This window comes from Pleurodeles waltl, chromosome 11 (genome assembly GCF_031143425.1).
Source record: "Pleurodeles waltl isolate 20211129_DDA chromosome 11, aPleWal1.hap1.20221129, whole genome shotgun sequence".
NCBI lineage: Eukaryota > Metazoa > Chordata > Amphibia > Caudata > Salamandridae > Pleurodeles > Pleurodeles waltl.
Genome location: NC_090450.1, coordinates 111,988,478 through 112,008,033, shown reverse-complemented (window position 1 = coordinate 112,008,033; position 19,556 = coordinate 111,988,478). Strand labels below are relative to the sequence as shown.

At 40.9% G+C, this 19,556-nt stretch overlaps 1 protein-coding gene across 1 annotated transcript in view; it reads right to left on the bottom strand.

Moving 5' to 3' along the window:
* Positions 1-19,556, bottom strand: part of SI (sucrase-isomaltase) — a 632,954-nt gene that overhangs the window by 225,086 nt on the left and 388,312 nt on the right. The window contains exons 39-43 of the mRNA XM_069213228.1: positions 16,740-16,774; positions 16,525-16,641; positions 4,324-4,472; positions 1,984-2,068; positions 1,832-1,888 (exon numbers count right to left, since the gene is read on the bottom strand). Of these exons, the coding sequence (XP_069069329.1) occupies positions 1,832-1,888; positions 1,984-2,068; positions 4,324-4,472; positions 16,525-16,641; positions 16,740-16,774 (443 nt within the window). The remainder of the gene's footprint in view (positions 1-1,831; positions 1,889-1,983; positions 2,069-4,323; positions 4,473-16,524; positions 16,642-16,739; positions 16,775-19,556) is intronic.

The window sequence follows — 19,556 nt, the reverse complement described above, 5'->3', positions numbered from 1 at the left end:
TTGTGGGGCAATGCCTAGCTTCCATACATTATACATGGCAGAGGTATAATGTGGCGCAAGGTTTAACAAATTGGCGCAATGGTACCATTGGGTCAGTTTGTAATGGCGGTGCTGTGCCGGGGACTGTTTGCACCACCGTAGCATCAGAAAAATTATGCTATGGCAGTGCAAATGGCTTGTAAATGGGCCCCTACATTTTGTACTCTAATAGATTAGTTCACAACTTGGTGAACACAATTTAGAATGTACTCTCTCCAGTTGTATCCCCGATGTCACTTTGCCAGTTATGACCTTGAGCTGTTTTCATATACGCCATTGTCACATACTTTTATTGCTGCCAGCAATTTATTATGAATATGTCCTAGCACCCATACATTTTTCTTCCAAGGATTTTAAATGATAATGTGTTTTCCTTTAGTATGACATTTCATATTTCCATACTTTTTGTAATGATTTTGTTGGCGCCAGCACCTTACTTTGAATATGCACCAGCATCTATAAGTTTTGTAATGATTTTAAGTAACACAATAAACTTGTCATTGAGTCCCTAAAATGAAACTGACATATTTGTGTTTTGCTTGTTCTCCTGCTAGGCATTTTATCCATCTATACCTTCTAGTCAGGATTTTTAACAAGAGGAGTGTCAGAATGATGAGTGCTGTAAGGTTTGCCTTTCTCAGCATATTTGTGTGTGCAACTGTCAATAAATGAAGAAAGATGGCTTGTTACTAATACTTGGTTTTTGCAGGGCACTATAAAAAAACCTTGTGCAACTCAAACAGGTTCCGCCCTTTACTCGTTTTAAATCTGCCTGGGAGTTATATGCTTCATTGGACATGCGTGAACATAAGGTATTAAGAACCATCTAATTATTTGAAGGAAAATAGTACAAAAACAGCTGACAAACTGATGTAAAAGACCAAACCAGAAGCGAGATCATGATTTTATCAGACGGAAAGTGGAATGCAGAATTGATAGGATCAGAACAAATGAGTAGGTAATTGTGCAGCCTGATCAATTTAAAAGTATTGCTCCAGGCACAGAATGTGCAATACTTATACATCAGTGCAGTGATTGAGCTACTATTGCTCAACTACTCACGCATTTAAAGAAAAAGTGAAGGCCGCATGACTTCAGAGAATGTTTTTAATCATTAGTTTATAAGCAAAAGTTAGTGGAATACGTGCAATAGGGCAATTTAAATGATTTACTCATCACTGAAACAAACTATGACAAGCATTGCCAAAGCCAATTGGTCTCGATTTTCAAAAGCAATCCCAAACTTTTTGTTTGCTAATGCTTTTGCCGATGCAGCGGTGAAAATAAACAAACGTTCGAAGATGTGTATCCACTCAGGTCTGTATATACATCATGATGATACAGGGGCCAAGCATGACGCAATTGCCATGCACGTGTGCTCATGGAATAGCATTGCCACAATTTTATATATTTTTTTTCAAATTAATCATGTGAAGATAGTGGACTCCACTATCTTGGAGTAGTAAATAAAAAAGAATATGTGCGAAAGTGCCCCTTCAAGAAAAATGTGACCCAACAGCAAACTGCAGCTTTCAGGTCCAGGTAAATAAAAAAACAAAATAAAAAAAAACAATTCAATGAAAACAACAAGAAGATCAAGTTAAATTTAGGGAGGGGCAGCATATAAAGGAGGGAGAGAAAAGACAACACACGTACAAAATAAATGCTGTAGAGGTGGGACGAACAAGAACAGGGAGGAAATCCCATATATTTAATATGTTAACGACCATAGTTCTTCTACAACAGGGACCTAAAGCTGTCTGTAATATAGCCCTAAAAAAAAATTGCTTACCGTATAATAATCATACCAAAGTGTATCAGGTATATAGGCATGGACCTCTGACACTTCCTGAAATTAAAAATGAAATAATAATATTAAATATTGTTTTCAAACCATTCTTGGTCATTTTTACTGTAATTTAGAACAAACGAAATCAAGCATACCTCTTCCAACACTGGGCTTATAAGCAATGCTGGTCCCCACAAGAATTGTCTGTATACGTCCCAAGTGTTCTTGTCACTTACGAACCTAAAGAAAGAAAAAATACATTATTCAATTTACTTTCAAACCTTCAGAGTAGGAAATGAATTACAATATTTTTGAAAATGCCAATGTGGTAAAAGTAATATATAATTGTGTTGCCATATATTTCATCAATTGTCTACGTTGTCACACTTTTGCAATATTCAATTGTATTCATGCATTTAAAGCAGGAAGGTCGAAAATGGTGCACTACCTTCAAAAATATCCCAGCCAGAATAGTGACTACAAAAATATTGCAAAGGTAACTGTACATAAGTACTAATTGATTTACAATACTTACAACACTTACCTCCCCAAATATTTATCTTGATTGCATAACGATATTTTCAAGATACATATACTGTATGTGTAGTTAAGATCAAGAAAAGTAAATCCACATTTACCTCTATATACATACCTTTGCAGTACCTTCACATAGTCACCAACATTTTTGTAGCATGATAATTTGTGCGCTCACTTTTCTGATAACCTTTGGAAAAGGGATATTTAGGGTCAGCTGTAATGGAAGGTACTCTGGGGCATATTTCTACTCTGTTTGCGCGTCAAAAATTTTGACGCACATTCGGCGCAAACCTTTCACCATATTTATACTATGAGGCCTGACCCCGCGAACGTCAAAATTCCTCCTTGTGCGTCATTTTCTGGATGCTGGAAACCGCCTTGCGTTAATGACATGCAAGGTAGGCGTTCCCATTCAAAAAATGACTTTAAGGCCTGTGCGTCTTATTTATACTCTCCCGTCATTTTGACGCACAGGAGGGGGCGGGCCTTAAAAAACGGTGCCCAGCCTGATGTGCCCTGTTTTTTAACGCCTGGGCGAGTGCAGGCGTTAAGGGACCTGTGGGCTCAGTTCCATGGTCTCTGACCATGGAAGCAGTCCATAGGTGCCCTTCCCAGAACCCAGGGACACCCCCTGCCACCCCCACCCACCCCCTGGAGGACACCCATGGATGGGGGGATCTATCCCAGGTAAGTACAGGTAAGTTGAGGTAAGTATTTTTTTTTTTTTTTTTATTGGCATAGGAGGGGGCCTAACATGGCCCCCCTACGTGCCACTGTGCCCAATGGCCATGCCCAGGTGACAGAAGTCCCCTGGGCATGGCCGTTGGAAGGGGGCATGACTTCTGTCTTTGCTAAGACAGGAGTCATTTCCATGGGGGTTGTACGTCAAAAAATGGTGCAAGTCCGATTAGAGCCATGATTTTTTACTCTAACCTGACTTGCACCATTTTTTGATGCACAACCCCCATTTTCCCCTACGCTGGCGCTGCCTGGTTAGAGGCATTTTTTTTTACTCTGACCAGCCCGCAGCACCGGCTAACACCAATCCATAAATAAGGCACCCACCTGGCGCGTTGGAATGGCGTTAGCCGGAGCTGGTTTGCGTCAAAAAGTATAAATATGGGCTTCTGTTTCCTAGAGGAAGGTCTTAAATCTGAAGAGATATAAACATGCTTAATGTCTTTTTTTACTTTATTTGTGGGATACAGGCTTTTCTAAAAGATTTAGCGCTGGAACTGTGTGCGAGTATAATTCACTAAGGGGTTTTATATTTATCAGAATGATAGAAAGTGAATTGCAACAAATGGTGCAAGATTTGTTTATGAAACATTGGATGGTTGAGATATCAGCGTATATGTCTCCAGTTATCCATAATTATCCATAAATGTCCCAATTTTTCTCTACAAGTTGGAATACAAGTTCTTTTTGGGACATAATGCTTTACATATACATTTTTCAGCAACACAAATTGGTTTGTGTGTAGGTAACTGAGGTAAACCTCACAGATGCTGGCCTGGTCTGAAATTTGCCAATGGGATAAATATGCAGAAAAAGCAATGTGCATTCATTGGCTTTTGGGAATAAACATTCTATGCACAGGAGTAGAGAAAAAAATCAGCATGTTTTCCACACTGGAATTTTTTTATGTAGTGAACAGTATTTGACAATGCAGCAAATATGCTAGCAATGAACAGAAAAGCCTCACAGGGATGTGTCATCAATTAATGAAATTTCACAAAATTAATTAAGAAAATAAGGAACATTGCAAGAATTTGCAGGAGCAGAAAAACTGCAGATCTCTAGCTCTATTGTTGGATTTTCAGAAATATGTACTTAATTTGAGGGGACATTTGTGAACTTGTATATGGAATGTGCCTCCAAAGCCAACAAGGGACTTTTGGCTGTCAGAATGTTCAGTCAATGCCCTCTTTAAATATTTAATTCATGTAGATACTTACTCATGCAACAGGGGGCGGACCACAGTACTTCCAGTTGAATGTGCTTCGAACATTAACGTGTACAGGAAAGGCAGGAGAGAATATCTCACGTTCAAAATATTCCTAGCCATTTCTTGGAATGTTTCATTAAAGGAAGCTGGATCTTGTCTCTAGAATGATAAGAAGTTCATTAAAAAAAATGATATATGTTTATGTTACTGATATCCAATGTTTTCTTTGTTAGTTCAGAAAATACATTCTTTTTATTTCTGAACTTAGTGATCACACCTAAAAATAATACACTGAACTATCTATTATTACATTCAAAGACAATGTTCTTTATTATTTACACTTTACAACTACGGGCATGTAGTGCATTCAGTGCATTTTCCTAACAATACTCTACTAAACCCTCAAATATAAAAAAATGAAGAAATTACTGTTTTTGTTTTATTCACAATGGAAGATCACAAAGACCAATAACGTGGCAATTCAAATAGATGTTGCTAACTGCACCTATCTGATGTGACCAGTAAAACATTTTCAATGGGAAGTCTAACACACCAACATAAGAAGTCACTATCTGTGCATGAGTACCTTAATCGTGATTTATAAGGCTGAAACTTTACAAGTTAAATATAAAGACATTTAAAGATAACAGTATAAGGTAGAGGAGGGTATCACGAGGCCAGATTGCATTAAAATAGTGGTTTACATAAAATGGGAGCTAATTATGACTTGTTTTTGGGACCTGTATTTTATTGTGTAAACTGACTTATGTCCAAATGTAAGAAATTGGGTTGCTGGTTAAGAGGGGTGAAACCCTTCTCAAACAGCAACCACACTTTTTCTCAGGTTGAGGTCACAAGCAAACCCTAAATCAACATTTGCTCGAACCTTGACCAGATTGGCACAGAGCAGTCAGGCTTAACACAGAGACAATGTGTAAAATACTTGTGTAGCACTTTAAATTGTAACACAACGGAAGCACACCCAAAAGCATCCCAAAACAGATGTAGAAAAATAGAGTAACGTTTAATAAATGAATATAACAAGATCAAAATTACAGCAAATCCAATCAGCAGAACCGGAGGTGTGCAATTTTGAAGGTATTAGTGAAAACAGCACCAAAAAGCACAAAGCTCCAACTGTGGATATCTAGTCGCACCATATTAGAGCAAAGTCACAGGTTCAGGACAACAACGTAGGAGCATTGACCAGCTTCAGGGACCCTGTTATGCCCACTTAACAATGTAACCTGAATCCTAGTTTTTGGAGCTTTTGTGAGGATTAATTTCAACGATGAGTTGCGCAGGTGAAGCAATAAATCAATTCCGAGATGAGGCGAGGCTGAGGCGCGAGGTCCCGTGTCATCATTGAGGAATTAATTGGCAAAGTCATGCGATGCAAAGTCCAGCATCGAGGACACCGCATATTTGGTGTGATATGTCGGTTCCAAGAAGGTGTGAGTCTGTAATGAGGAGTCCGGCTTCCTCGTCAATGCTACCGGTGATGAGGTTGTGAGGGCTTCGGCCAAAGGTGCATTCTACTGCCGCAGTTCCAATGAGATGATGGGCTGTGATGCCACGTGGGTCTTTGTGGGGTACCAATCCATGCAGTAGCAGCAATGCATCAGTTCTGCTCAGGGTTGTACCATGCAGCAGAGAAGCTATGTCAGTACCGCTGGATCCACAAAGGCTTAGAGAGTACCTTAGGCCCACTGCCAAGGGCTCTGCAGTGGGGTTGTGCAACTTGACAGGGTAGCTCATGGATGGTAGAGAGCAGATGCTGAATTCAAGTTTGTTAAAGCCTTCTGTCCATGAGGCTGAAGTGAAGAGGCCTGCCAACTGGCCCAGAGAGTAACTCTGGTAGGCCTGGGATCAACAAAGCAAGTCCATTCCTTCTTACAAAGGCAAGAGGGCAAGAGGCAGCAGGTCAGCACAGCAGGGAAGCAGTTCTTTCAGAGCAGCAGTCCAGCAGAGTGACAGCCTTTCAGCAGCACATCACTCCTTCTTCATGGCAAAGCATCTACAGGTCCAGAATTGTACTGAAGAGTTGGTTTCTGAGGTCCAGTATTTATACCCAATGGGTGTGAATGAATTGGGAGGAGAAGCTTCTCAAGGATTCCCTTTGAAGTCCAGAGGCATTCTGCCTCCCTTGTCTTCATATTAATTACAGGGGGTATGTAACACCTAAGCTCCCTAAAATATGTGTCTCTGTCTTGTAGGAATACATAAGGCCCACTGTCAGCTACACTCAATCAGATGCCCCAGAGACAGGCTACAGGCACTGAAGTGTTAAGGCAAGAAAATGACAACTTTGTAAAGGTGCCATTTTCAAAATTGTAGTTTAAAATCCAACATCACCATAGGTTAGGATTTTTCATTACAATTCCAAAGACATAAACTGGTTATGTGCTCCCTTTTGAAAATAACACTTAAAATGTGAAAAGGCAAATCCAATGTTTTCCTATATGAGAGAGATAGGCCTTGCAGTACTGAAAAGAAAATTGTTCACTACCAGGACATGCAGAGCTTAAAATGTACATGTCCTACTTTTTATATACCTTGCACGCTCTTCCATGTGCTACCCAGGGCCTACCAGGACATGCAGAGCTTAAAATGTACTTGTCCTACTCTTTATATACCTTGCACGTTCTTCCCTGTGCTACCCAGGGCCTACACTAGGGGTGACATATGTATTCAAAAGAAAGGTTTGGGCTTGGCAAAAGCTTTATTTTGCTATGTGGAAATGTCAGTTTAAAACTACACATACACGCTGTATAAGCAGGCATTACATGTTTAAAGGACTGCTTGAGGCATGAGAGTCTTCAAAGGCAGGTCTTTGAGTGCTCCAAGGCCCTGGCTCCAGACTCACTACAGGTGTAATGCAGCTCTTTGTGAGTGGCAGGACATTGCCCTTTGCTGTGCAAGAAGTCAGCCCTTCCCATCCATCCTGCCCAGGAATGGCCTATCAGGTGGATGATGGCAAATCAGTCACAATTCTGCTCCCTTTGTGTATGACTGTCTAGCCCAGTTGTCACCCTAACCCAGACGTTTACTGGATTGGCACCACATGGCTATAGTAAGAAAATGCCAACTTTCTAAAAGAACTGCAATTTAAAACCTGACTTTTCCATGAGTTGTGATTTTAAATTGTGAGATCAGAGACACCAAACTTGACAAACGTATCTCTTACAGATTGGGAATTACATTCATAAGCTGTAAAATGGTATTCCCAATGTTATCCCATGTGAGAGGTAGGCCTTGCAGTAGTGAAACAGTAGGGTGTTTTTCAATACAGGGCATGTAAAGCTTAAAAATACAGGTCCACCCTGCCCTGCAGGTCACATAAGGCCCACCGTAGGAGTAACATATATATAAAAAGAGAAGGTTTAGGCCTGGCAAGAGGTTTACTTGCCAGGTTGACATGGCAGTTTACACTGCACAGACAGGCTCTGCACTGGCCAACTTGAGACATAGTTACGGGGGCTACTTAGGTGGGTGGCACAATCAGTGCTGCAGGCCTACTAGCAGCATTTAATTAAAAGGCTCTGGGCACATATAGTGCACTTTGCTAGGGAGTTATAATGCAATTAAATATGCTAGTTGAGTTTGACCCAATGTTACAATAATTTATGGGAGAGAGCACAACTTTTTTAACACTGATTAGCAGTAGTAAAGTGCCTAGAATCCTAAAACTAGCAATAACGAGGTCAGAAAAATAGAGGGAGACAAAGCAAAAGTTGAGGAAGACCACTCTAAGGCTCTACGGTTTAACAATCCCTTTTAGCACTGGTTAGCAGTGGTAAAGTGTGCGGAGACCTAAGGCCAACTGAAATGAGATCGACAAAACTGGAGGAGGGAGGCAAAAGGTTTTGGGGAAGACCACCCAAGGGTAGACAGGACAAACAACAAATATGTCAGTTGACAAAATACTAACTCTGAGTGGGTTATTGACTGACCTGCAAATGTCAGCGGATACCAACTCCATGACTGCATTTCAAAATTGAAAACTTAACTTTTCCTCTTAATGTTGGCCAATTTTGTAAACAAGGCTAAAAAATTTTTAAAACGTATACTTTTGAAAAACTTCAATGAGAGTTGGTAGCAGTACCTTGGACAAGTGTCTACTCCGCCTACAGCTGACACTCTGATTGTCAATGAGTTACCTCCCCATCTTGGATGTCGGTAACTTGTCAATGGTTTGCAATAATGTATAAAACTAACAGTACAAAGAGTATTGAATCACACTTTGGAAGGGACTCCAACAACAAGCCTCTTCCAAACTGAGATTCTATATCCATTTCTAAACCCATTTCAGAAGCCAGTAAAACTTTACTGACTCCTGAAATGGGTTTAGTACATACCAAATAACCTTTTAGCGGTAGCAAATGATCTGCTTTTGTAAGTGTGAGTGTCCACAACTGCTAAAAATGTAATCTAATTCTTAGTTCTCAGTAGAACATGTGAATGCACATAAAAATACAACCATGTAAACGGTCATTATGAAATCAATGGTCAAAAAACGTTTTCAGCAGATTTGTGTAATTCCTATTAAATCCCGGGAAAAGCTCAAAATGAAATTAAGAGGGAGATAGAGAGGTAGAGAGAGAGAAATAAGATTTTTATAAGACACAGAGGGCTTCAGTTGGTCTGTCTAAGAGGCAGCATGCCTCGGTAAGACAGGAATGTAACACAGAAGTTGTAGGTATACTGTCTTTAACACAGTGCTGAAAACATTAAACGATCACCTAAATGGATCAGGCACTAGTAGGATGAAAGATGAAGTGAAATGTGCTTTTCATCAAGATGTGCCTCACAATATTGTTCACATCCTCTGGCATGTCCAATTATTCAACCTTTCTGGAATTGGATATGGAAGTACTGTCATGGTCCAGCACATGTCAGAAACACCCTTCTATGGCCCTGGCCCTACTGCATGATCCTCTTGACATTGAAGGCCTTACAGACTATACAAAACATTGCCTGGATACCAGATGAACCTCCTACAGTTCCTGTGACCCACACGAGTTGCTCACTACTACTGTAGCTTCCTCTCCCACTACCAACACAGTGCCAGTCACCACTGTATTAGGGGATCCACCAACCTACAATAACACTGTTCTAGTACGCTAACCCATCACTCTCCCAAGAGGTTGCAAATTCAGAGCGACACACCAGGGAAGGCACACCAACAATTGTTATACACTATTGTGCATCATTGCTCCCCATCTATATACAAGCTCACCCATATCTCACCACCCCCATTTAGACTCAGGGTCCATCACAAACATGAAGGATACCCCGTCCACAAACCCATGATATTCTAATGAGATATTAATAGGGCAGACAGGATATCTGTCACATGTGTGACAGAGTAATCCCTCCCCCCAGATCAAAACATGCCCTTTTTGCCGGAGGTACTTATTCAATTTCAGTTTATGTTTGCAGTTCGGTTTGATGTTTGCCTATTCTTCAAAGTCCTTCTTTTTTTCTTTCTTCCTTCACAACAGGATACTTAAGTTACTGATATATTCTGCATATGGTTCATGTAACGTAACCTATGTCATTGCTTTATACAGTAATGTCCAACCTTGTCTTACCGGATAAAACTCAATAAAAATTACTGAAAAAGAAGACGATGTGTGTCACAAATCAAGGTGTGTCATATTGGTGGCTTCTTATGTTTATACAGCCCCTTTGAGCAATCCTGAAATCCATTTGTTATACTATCATATTGAATAATAACATTATTTTTTATCTGTGAGCCATACAATTTTTATATCTACTTTCCTTTTCATTTAAATTTATATATTTACTCACAGATGCACATCACATTGTTTCCTTGGTCCTTAAAAGTAACACAATTGTGGAATACATTGAGAGACTTAATAAATAGGATAGTGGATCCTTCCCTTTGTGTAGTTGGCACAACTTCAATTACTGATTAAGGGAGAAATTAATTTTATGTCTTTCACAAAATACAATGTTAAACTGTGATGAAGAACAGTTTGAACTGAGACCAGTTGGGATTTCTTGAAGGTAAGCACAACATTTTAACAGCAAACATGTTTTTGAAAGGCAATATATACACTAAGGCCCTCATTCTGACCCTGGCGGTCGGCGGAGAGACGGCGGTCGGACCGCGAACAGACCGGCGGTATTAAAAATGGCATTCTGACCGCGGCGGTCCCCGCCGTGACCGACCGCTACTTCTCCACTCCGACCGCCACGGCGGTCATGACCGCGGGGCTGGAGTTTGCGCACTCCGGCCCAGCGGTCGTCCCAAGACCGCCAAGGGTATTATGACCCTGCCTACCGCCGCGGTTTCTTGCGGGCGGGAACCGCCGTGCGAACCATGGCGGTAAGCACTATCGGGGCCAGGGAATTCCTTCCCTGGCACTGATAGGGGTCTCCCCCACCCCCCACTACCCACCCGAGTCCTCCCCCCACACCCTCCACCCCCCTGCCACCCCCCAGAGGTGGTACGAACCCCCTCCCCACCCCCACCCCGACATGCACATACATGCACCCCGACATGCACACACCCCCAACATGCACATATACACACCCCCTACACACACATACACAACGGGGACACATACCCGCACACATACATGCCGACATGCGCACCTGCCGAACAGCACACATTACCCATAGACACAGCAGCAGCACCCCCCGCCCGCATACACGCACTCACACACCCCCTCTACACACTCACACGCACACCCCCATGCACGCACACATCACACAACACCCCCCCTCCCCCTCCCCTCACTTACCTTGTGCGTTGGTCCTCCGGGAGGCGACGGGAGCCATAGGGACGTGACCGCCAACAGAAGACCGCCAACAGAAGACCGCCACACAGAAATGTGGGTCGTAATTCTGTGGGCGGTGTTCTGCTGGCGTGGCGGTGGAGGTTGACCAGTCTCCACTTTCCCGCCGACCGCCAGTGTGGCTGCTGGCGGTTTTCCGGCGGAACGCTCCCAGCGGTCAGAATGCGCACAGCGGCACACCGCCGCGGTCGGCGGTCTTCACCGCGGCGGTAACTCAGCGGTCTTGCGAAAAGACCGCCAAGGTCAGAATGAGGGCCTAAATCCCTTTCCTATAATTCTGGAGAATTTAGGAATTCTGTTTGACCAATAAAACACTAAAGTTTATCTCAAGAATTATTTTCTTGATTACAATACATATCTTGCAAATTCAATATACATCATTCAAAGGTGAGTGTTTTGTCAATATTTATAATGAAACTTGTTGAAAACAAAATCAAGTTCCTCCTATTTTTTTGATTTTGCAGTCCACCTTCCCAGTACAATTTTCAATGACTCTAGGAATAGTCGTGATTGTAATCAGGTGTCTATTGACTGATCACAATCATCAGGAATTATCCTAGATAAGTGTCAGAACCTCTATTTCCATTTCAACACTTTAAGTTCTTGCTCACATTTGAGATACTGCAGCGAAGCCAACAGCTCATACTTGGACAAGACCTTAAGGCCATAGTGAAATAATTTGTTAACTCTAGAATTGACTTCCTAACCGGTCAAAGAAAGTGGCACTTCACCAATGAAGCTAGTTCTTCATGTAGAAGCTCTCCTAAAGTCAAATATTTCTTTCTACCACTCCGCACAAAAAAACCTTCCAATAGATGTAAGACCATTCTTTAAGACTTCTTCTATTATATAATACACATATAGGTGCCCCTATCTATTTACCAATAGAGCTGAAATTCACAAGAAGTCGGCTTTCTCCATGAAGCCCTATGTGCTAATATGCATTTGTATCTAGAAAGTAGAATTGTCGATTGGGATTGTATGTGTAGGAAACTGGGTTATTGGTTGACTGGGGTGTGATGGCTGGTCGAGGATCAACCACAATTATTGTCAGGATAAGGCACAAGCAAACTCAAAATTAGCCTGCTCCCAGCCCCTGGTACCTTGGCACAGAGCAGCCAGGCTTAATTTAGAGGCAATGTGTGAAGTGTTTGTGCAACACTTCAAACAGTAATACAGTGAAAACACACCACAAAAAGAGTCCACAAAAGAGTTAGAAAAATAGAGTGATTATAAAAAATAAAACAAGGCCAAAATGAAAAAAAAAGAATTAGTAGAACCAGAGATATTACATTTTAAAGTTTTAAGTGAAAATAGTGCCAAGAAGCACAAAATGCTACTGGGAATATGTGGTCATGTTGGACCAGGACAGAGTCACAAGTCCAAGTCAACGCAATGACCATGGGCTGTCTACAGAGACCCAGTTAGGCCCAGTGAACAGGGTACCTTTAACCCAGGGCGATGCACCTGTTCCAAGTACTGCAGTGGGTAATGCGTGTCTTTGCGATAGGCCCAATCAATGCAGCAGTGGTGATGTATTTGTTTTGCTCAGGGATGCCTTGCTCAGCCGAGGAGATGCACTGGTTCTGCTGGGGGATGCGTCACTCAGCAGAGAGGGTGAGCTGGTATCGCTGGCAAGCACCTTAGGCCCACTTTCACAGGTCTAGCAGTGGGGTGGCACCACTTGGTAGGGTAGACTCACGAATAACAGAGTACAGTTGTAGGTACAAAGAGATTTCAAACTTGTTATGCCCCTGAGGCTTTAGATCAGGAAGTCAACCAACTTGCTCTTGGAATTACTCTGGGCTCAAGAGATGAAGGTCCAGTCCTTCTCGCCCAGGAGAGAGACCAGCAGATAGCAGGTCAGTACAGCAAAGCAGAAGTCCAGCAGATTGCAATCCAGCAGAGTAGCAGTCTTTCAGCAGCAGAGCAGTCCTTCTTCCTGGAAGAGTATCCACATGCCCAGACGTATGCGGATGGTGTGGAACCTGAGGCATGGTATTTAATGTCTGGTGCCCTTGTTCTGGAAGGTGGGGAAAACTTCTAGAGAGTGACTTTGAAGTGCAAGGAATTCCCAGCTTCCTCTGCCAAATTTCTAAAAGTGGTATTTTCCGAATTGCAATTTAAAATCTGACTTCACTTTGAGTCAGGATTCTAAATTTTGATTCTAAAGACACCAAACATCAAGTTATCTCTCACCATTTGGAAATGATGCTTATATAATATAACAAGGTAACTTCAATGTTATCCTATGGGTGAGATAGGCCCTGCAGTAGTGAAAAATTAATGTAAGAATGTTCACTACTAGGACATGCAGAACTTAAAAGTGCATGCCCTACGTTTTAAATACATTGCACCCTGCTCTCTGGGCTGTCCAGGGCCTAACCTAGGGGCAACTTCAATGTATTAAAAAGAAAGGTTCGGGCCCAGCAAAAGGTTTATTTCGTCAGGTCAAAATGGTTGTTTAAAACTGCACACACAGGCTGCAAAGGCAGACCTGAGACATGTTTAAAGGGCTACTTGACTTGGTGGCACATTCAGTGCAGCATGCAAACTAGCAGCATTTCATCTAAAGACCCTGGGCACATATGGTGCCACTTTACTAAGGGACTTATGAGTAAATTAAATATGCCAATTGGAGATAAGCCGATGTTATCATGTTTTAAGGAGTTGCACCATGCACTTTATTGTGGTAAAGTGTGCAGAGTCCTAAAGCCAACAGAAATGAGATCAGCAAAAAAATGGCAGAGGAAGGCAACAAGTTGGGGAGAAGATTGCCTTAAGGTTGACAAGTCTAACAATATGAATGTTTGATTCTTTCTTCACAAGGTCCCAAAAAATAAACAATGTCCTTACTGCAGAGCTATTAACATATAAGACCAATTAGTCATTCATACATAGTTCTGTGTTGTACATATGAGCAATGATAATTTTGATAGAAACCTTTACCCAACTCACACCTCCAAAGTGGGAATGTGATGTGTATTTTTTCATGTTTAGTCATTTCTGATGGCTTACTTATTCTCTCAGTTCTCACAACTATGACATGGTTCTCCTATCAAGCTGTTCATTACTCTAAAACAAGAAATGTGAACTGTTTTAGCAGTATCATATAAATGTTTCAATGCACACATGCTTCTAAACTCTCTCTAAGTGATAGGAATCACTATGATCCCTGATGAAGCATGAATGTTTCTTCCACAAACTTTCAAAATACCGTAAAAGACTAGATTTCAAAAGAATTGCTTTTAAATCATTTGCACTTAGCCATTTGTTATTAAGTTCAAGAAACAAAAGTTGTTATCCTTAACCACTGTCACCATAATTATTATGACTGGCTCATAATAATATGTGTAATTATGAAGTTACCATTATCATGGGTCCTGGTAATTTTAAGCCATGAAAATAACAGAAGTTGGTGGTTTATGAGACGAGCACGCAAAATACATATTTACATTGCCCATTTCAACATGTTGTTACAAGTATTCCTACTTGAGACTCCCCTTGTTTACAATAGGTGAAATCCCCACATGAAATACCACAGAGCTGTAGTGTTCTAGCAAAATTTATAATTCCAATAGGGATGGTAAAATGACCATTTCAGTGGTTCTCTTTGCACAGAGATAGATTGCTTGTGGTAACAACTAATCTACTGACATCTTAGGTCTTTGGATCTCATTATCAGTGGCCTAGAATTTCTGGAATTCCCTCCAGATTTCAAATTGTACTCCAGAAATGTGGAGTAACTGTGAAAAACACCAATCAAAGCATTCTTTTCCCAGAAAGAAGATAGGCTGCTTTTTAAAAGCTTCTCGTTTAAGAAAGAATCACAAAAGTCAGTTTATGAGCCAGAGAGATTTCTTCAAATAATAAAGTGGTTGGTATAGTCTAAACACCCTTTTTGGGCTCACACACCATGTGATTTTGCAAAAGGCAGATCGTGCAACTGCAAAAGGACTTCACTCTATTGTGCTTAGTATCTTTAAAACAAACCAATAGTAATTCTGGGCTGTGGCTACAAATCACCAACTTCAACGTAGGAATATGCGTAAGCCCTTTTAACACGTGTTAATTTTAAGAGAGTTTGTTGCTTTGTGGGAACAGAGGTGTTACGATTGCACAATTAGTCATTGATACCTCAGGTTTATCAGCCTTATTTCACTAAGAACTAAACTACATTTGCAGAAGTTTATCTTTTTCTGATTCCCACCCTTGCAAATTAACACCCTTCTTATGAATGGTCACTAAACTCTGATGAGACCGATAGAAACAGTTACTTCTCCCTTTAAAATTATGAAATCCATTAGAACATGATGATTTTGTTTACTTCACAACTAGATTTCTGCTGCTAAAAACAGCCAAACTCTCCATGTAAAATTCCTGAGAGAAATTACGAATTTCTGAGAGATATAGACCCAGAATAACTGAATCTCCTGGTAGTCCCTCATGTCTAAGAGGACCATCAGGATCCCACTTTTAATCAGCTCATTCCAGTACCCCTTCCAGTGGATGAATGAAAGTTATCTGAAGAATGAATGTGCTATGCATGATGAGTGTCTAGACTGTCCATGTCTATTGCCATTTCCTTGTTTTATTGCTATATACTTTGTTGGAATAAGATGAAGGATTTCACCAATTTAGGGTCTGATTTAGAGCTTGGGGGACAGGTTACTCTGCCACATGACAGATATCATGTCTGCCAGATTACAAATGCCATTGAATATAATGGACTTGTAAAACGTCTGACGGATGTTTGACATATTTGTTATGGTCTAACCCATCCAGCAAATTCTAAATCAGACTATAAGGGGCTTATTTACAAAACCTTAGCACCACCAAGCATCACTTTCAGTGATGCTCTGGCGGTGCTGTGTCATTTTCCATAATTACAAGGGGGTGTTAAGCCACTTTACATGGCTTAATGCTTCCTTGTAACTATAGGCCCCTTCGAAGCAGTAGGCCCTAAATCTTTGCCAGCTCTTTATATCTTTTGGAAACTGGACAAATAATGTATTGCTTTGCTGATACCAATTTCTTCTTCTACGGAACATTTTCCAAACTTTGTGAAAACATTATGAACTACGTCTACATTTTGCCGCTATCCTGTGGTCTGTCCACAGCCAGACTGCCTCTTTCTCATTTGAGGGGGGAGTAGAATCCAATGGAGGCTTTACTACATACATGAATTATTTGCAGATCATACTATTAAGATTTTTTTTAATGCATATGAAGAAATTGCTCACTTGTGGGTTCGTACAATTCACTGATGCAAACAAGTCTAATATCTGGTTCAGAGGTTCATGCAACCGCACAAAATAAAAAATGTGTGTGTTGTAAAAATGTTCACAGTAAGACCATGAAAAACATAAAAAGTATTAACTTACTGGATACCCTTTCCCATTATGATTTCGCGAATATGGGTAAAACGCTCCTAGCTGTGTCCAACGGGAGCACAATTCATAAGTTGTGGCACCTGTGAATCCACAAATATCTGCTCCAGTCTAAAAAGGAATAAAATAAATAAGTTGCTGGAGATTTCAAGTTCGGTATATATTGTGAAAATCTTTGGATTTTAGGTTAAGCATGTTCTTTAGCTTACATATGAAATTCCGAAGAGGCTGAACTCCAGCATGCCTGAAATTCAAACAGAGCAAACAAAAATTAATTTTTCAAGCCTATTTTATCAGTGTTAATGTTACAGGTTTACAACATATGCAGAATACAACCTGAGAGGGTGTGTTTATAGGTACTAAATGTGTTTCTCTCCTGATAATGTACCTAATATGACACAATTGTGCATACTATTCCGGGGGACAAACAAAGACAGATAGCCAACAGAAAGGTATTGTAAAAGATGGAAATTGCAGACACTGAATAGTGGGCCTGAGTTTTAGTGAGCCTTGCCCCACATGCATTATTTATGGCTCAAATGTCAATTCAAAATGCCAGATAATCATTTAAAAATTATATTGTAATATTCTCCTATTTAATGGATCATAAATATCATACTGATGCTAAAAGCTCTTAGTGTAAATTGAAATATGGCCAGAGATTTGCACATATTGAGTTTTTGCCCCAGCACTGTCCATCAGCTCTAAACTCTGAGTTGTATTATTAATCAACCCATTACCTTCTTGCAACCAAGCTATTATTATGGATGTTGTTGCTGAGTTCTTGCAGCAAGTTTCAGATCTGTTCTTCTAGTTGCTGATGAACTGCTGACCATGGGCCCTATTAAGAGTTTAGCAGATGGCATGATCCATTACAAGCAAGGTGGATTTACCATATGATGTATTATAAGTGCTAGTGCGTCCGCCTTCCCGCGTGCCCCATTAAGAGTTTTTCTGCCCGCTGGCCCAGTGGGGAACAGCCTACAACATTGAAACCGGCTCATAATAGAGCAAGTGGCAATGCTATAGTGTGTAGGGTTCACAAGCACCCATCGCAAACACAGTGAACATTGTGACGGGGCTGGCCAGGGGGCCACTGCACTGCCCATGCCAAGTGCATGGGCAGTGCAGGGGCCCCCCTGGGGCCACCTGCACCCCATCTCCATCAGCAGTTACATGGTGGTGCTACTGTCATGAAACCGCTGTCGGAGAAAGGGTTGTAATCCCTGGTGGATTAGGACCACAAGCACTGTGGAGGAAAACTGGCAGTGCTAGCCGTCCGATCATGGCGCTACCACTAAGGTCGTAATGTGGCGGCTGGACCGCCACATTGGAGGCGGTTCTACCGCCACTGCGACCCTGGTGATCGGAATAAGGCCCAAAGTGTTACTTTCTGAAACTCACCAAAGGAAACTGATATTGAATTGTCGAAATTAGTCATACTTTATTCTTAATGAGCTATTATGAAAAGATGTTTTCTAGGACAAGGGGCCTTCTGCGTTAATATTTAATGATTGATGGTACTTGAATTTAGAATACATTTCTACGTAAAAATAGAGTAAACAATGCTATTGAGGGATCTAATATCTGGTACCTCAACAAAATGCAATAAAAACAAATCAAAGAAAAAGAAATTTAGCATAATGGATTCACGCTTGCCAAACCTGTTGATCTAGATTCAATCCTCACATTTGCCAGTCAAATTAGCCTCCATGAAAGTTTATTTAATAAATATGTATTTTGTGCAATCCTTGAAGAGTTCTGTTTTTTTCATATACTTCTTTTTCATCTGTATTCAGTAACACTTGCCTACAAATATTTATGCAGTCAATATTTTATAATGTTTTTTCCAGTTTATGTTGATGCTACAAAATACCATTAGATTAACAGACACCATACCACAAATTAAATTAAGTATGCCCCAACAGTAAACAGCTGCAAACAATGTCTGTTATTGTGGGTCTACATTCTTCATAAAAAGCCCTGGCTGTAAATAACAAACACACCTATCTCATAACTCAGCTTGGGGAAATGCTAGAGAAATAATACTAACTTGTTTTACTTCTTAAATATCTATTTGAATTGTGAAAACAGAATGTTGATAAGTGTAATGTAATGGAAAAACAACTGTTTTTGTGCTGCCTGAAAACAAACGGTTTGGATTCAGTTTCACCAGCAGCCCTGCTCCAGAAACAGGCATGCATCCCAGGATGGCCATTAATAACTGGCCTCCTAAAAGGAAATGGAACTGTCACTGAGACTATGAGGACTGATGTCGAATTATCTGTGATAAATCAAAAGGGATTGCCTATCTAGGAGGGGTGCAGGATTTGATGGTGACATAAACAATGCTGTGTTAATTGCTTTTCTTATAAAGCATATCTCCCTAAAGGAGCTCTCATGAACTTAAACCATTCATTCAGAAAGCCCCAAGCATTTCTGCCTGAGATCATATCAGTAGGAAAAAAAACAATTCCAGTACCAGGAAAGGGGAGGCAATTGGATTTAACTAGTGGAATGTCAGAAATTGAATATCAGGGTGACACCTGTCTTTTGTTGCTTGTATTGCAGTTGAGGGAGGGCCTGGCCTGACAGTTCAGAAATTGGAGAAAGTTCAAGACTTATTTGCATAGGGCTGAGTCCAAACAGAGGTGGCATTGATTGCAAAATAATGATAGACTGTGAAGTGGCTAAATTGCAAGTAATTGCAAGTGGGTGAGATTAATTCAAGCATTCCATCAGTCACTGTTTTTTATAGTGCTGCATTATAAATAGGGCATACTGTTCCTGCATGCCTCACAGTCCAGCTATAACCAGGTGTACCAGGTACATACAAGAACAGTGCACCTTATTACTAATGTGCTGTGCTGCCCCCAGGACAGATGCAAACTTGGATTGCCCTTGGGACTGAGACTTTGTGAAAGATGAACTGGCTAATTGAAGCAGCTGGTCCCTCTTTCTCAGTGTAGGGGACACTCAGCCTACACTTCCAAGGGGGACAGAGATCCCCTGCAGGCAGACGCATT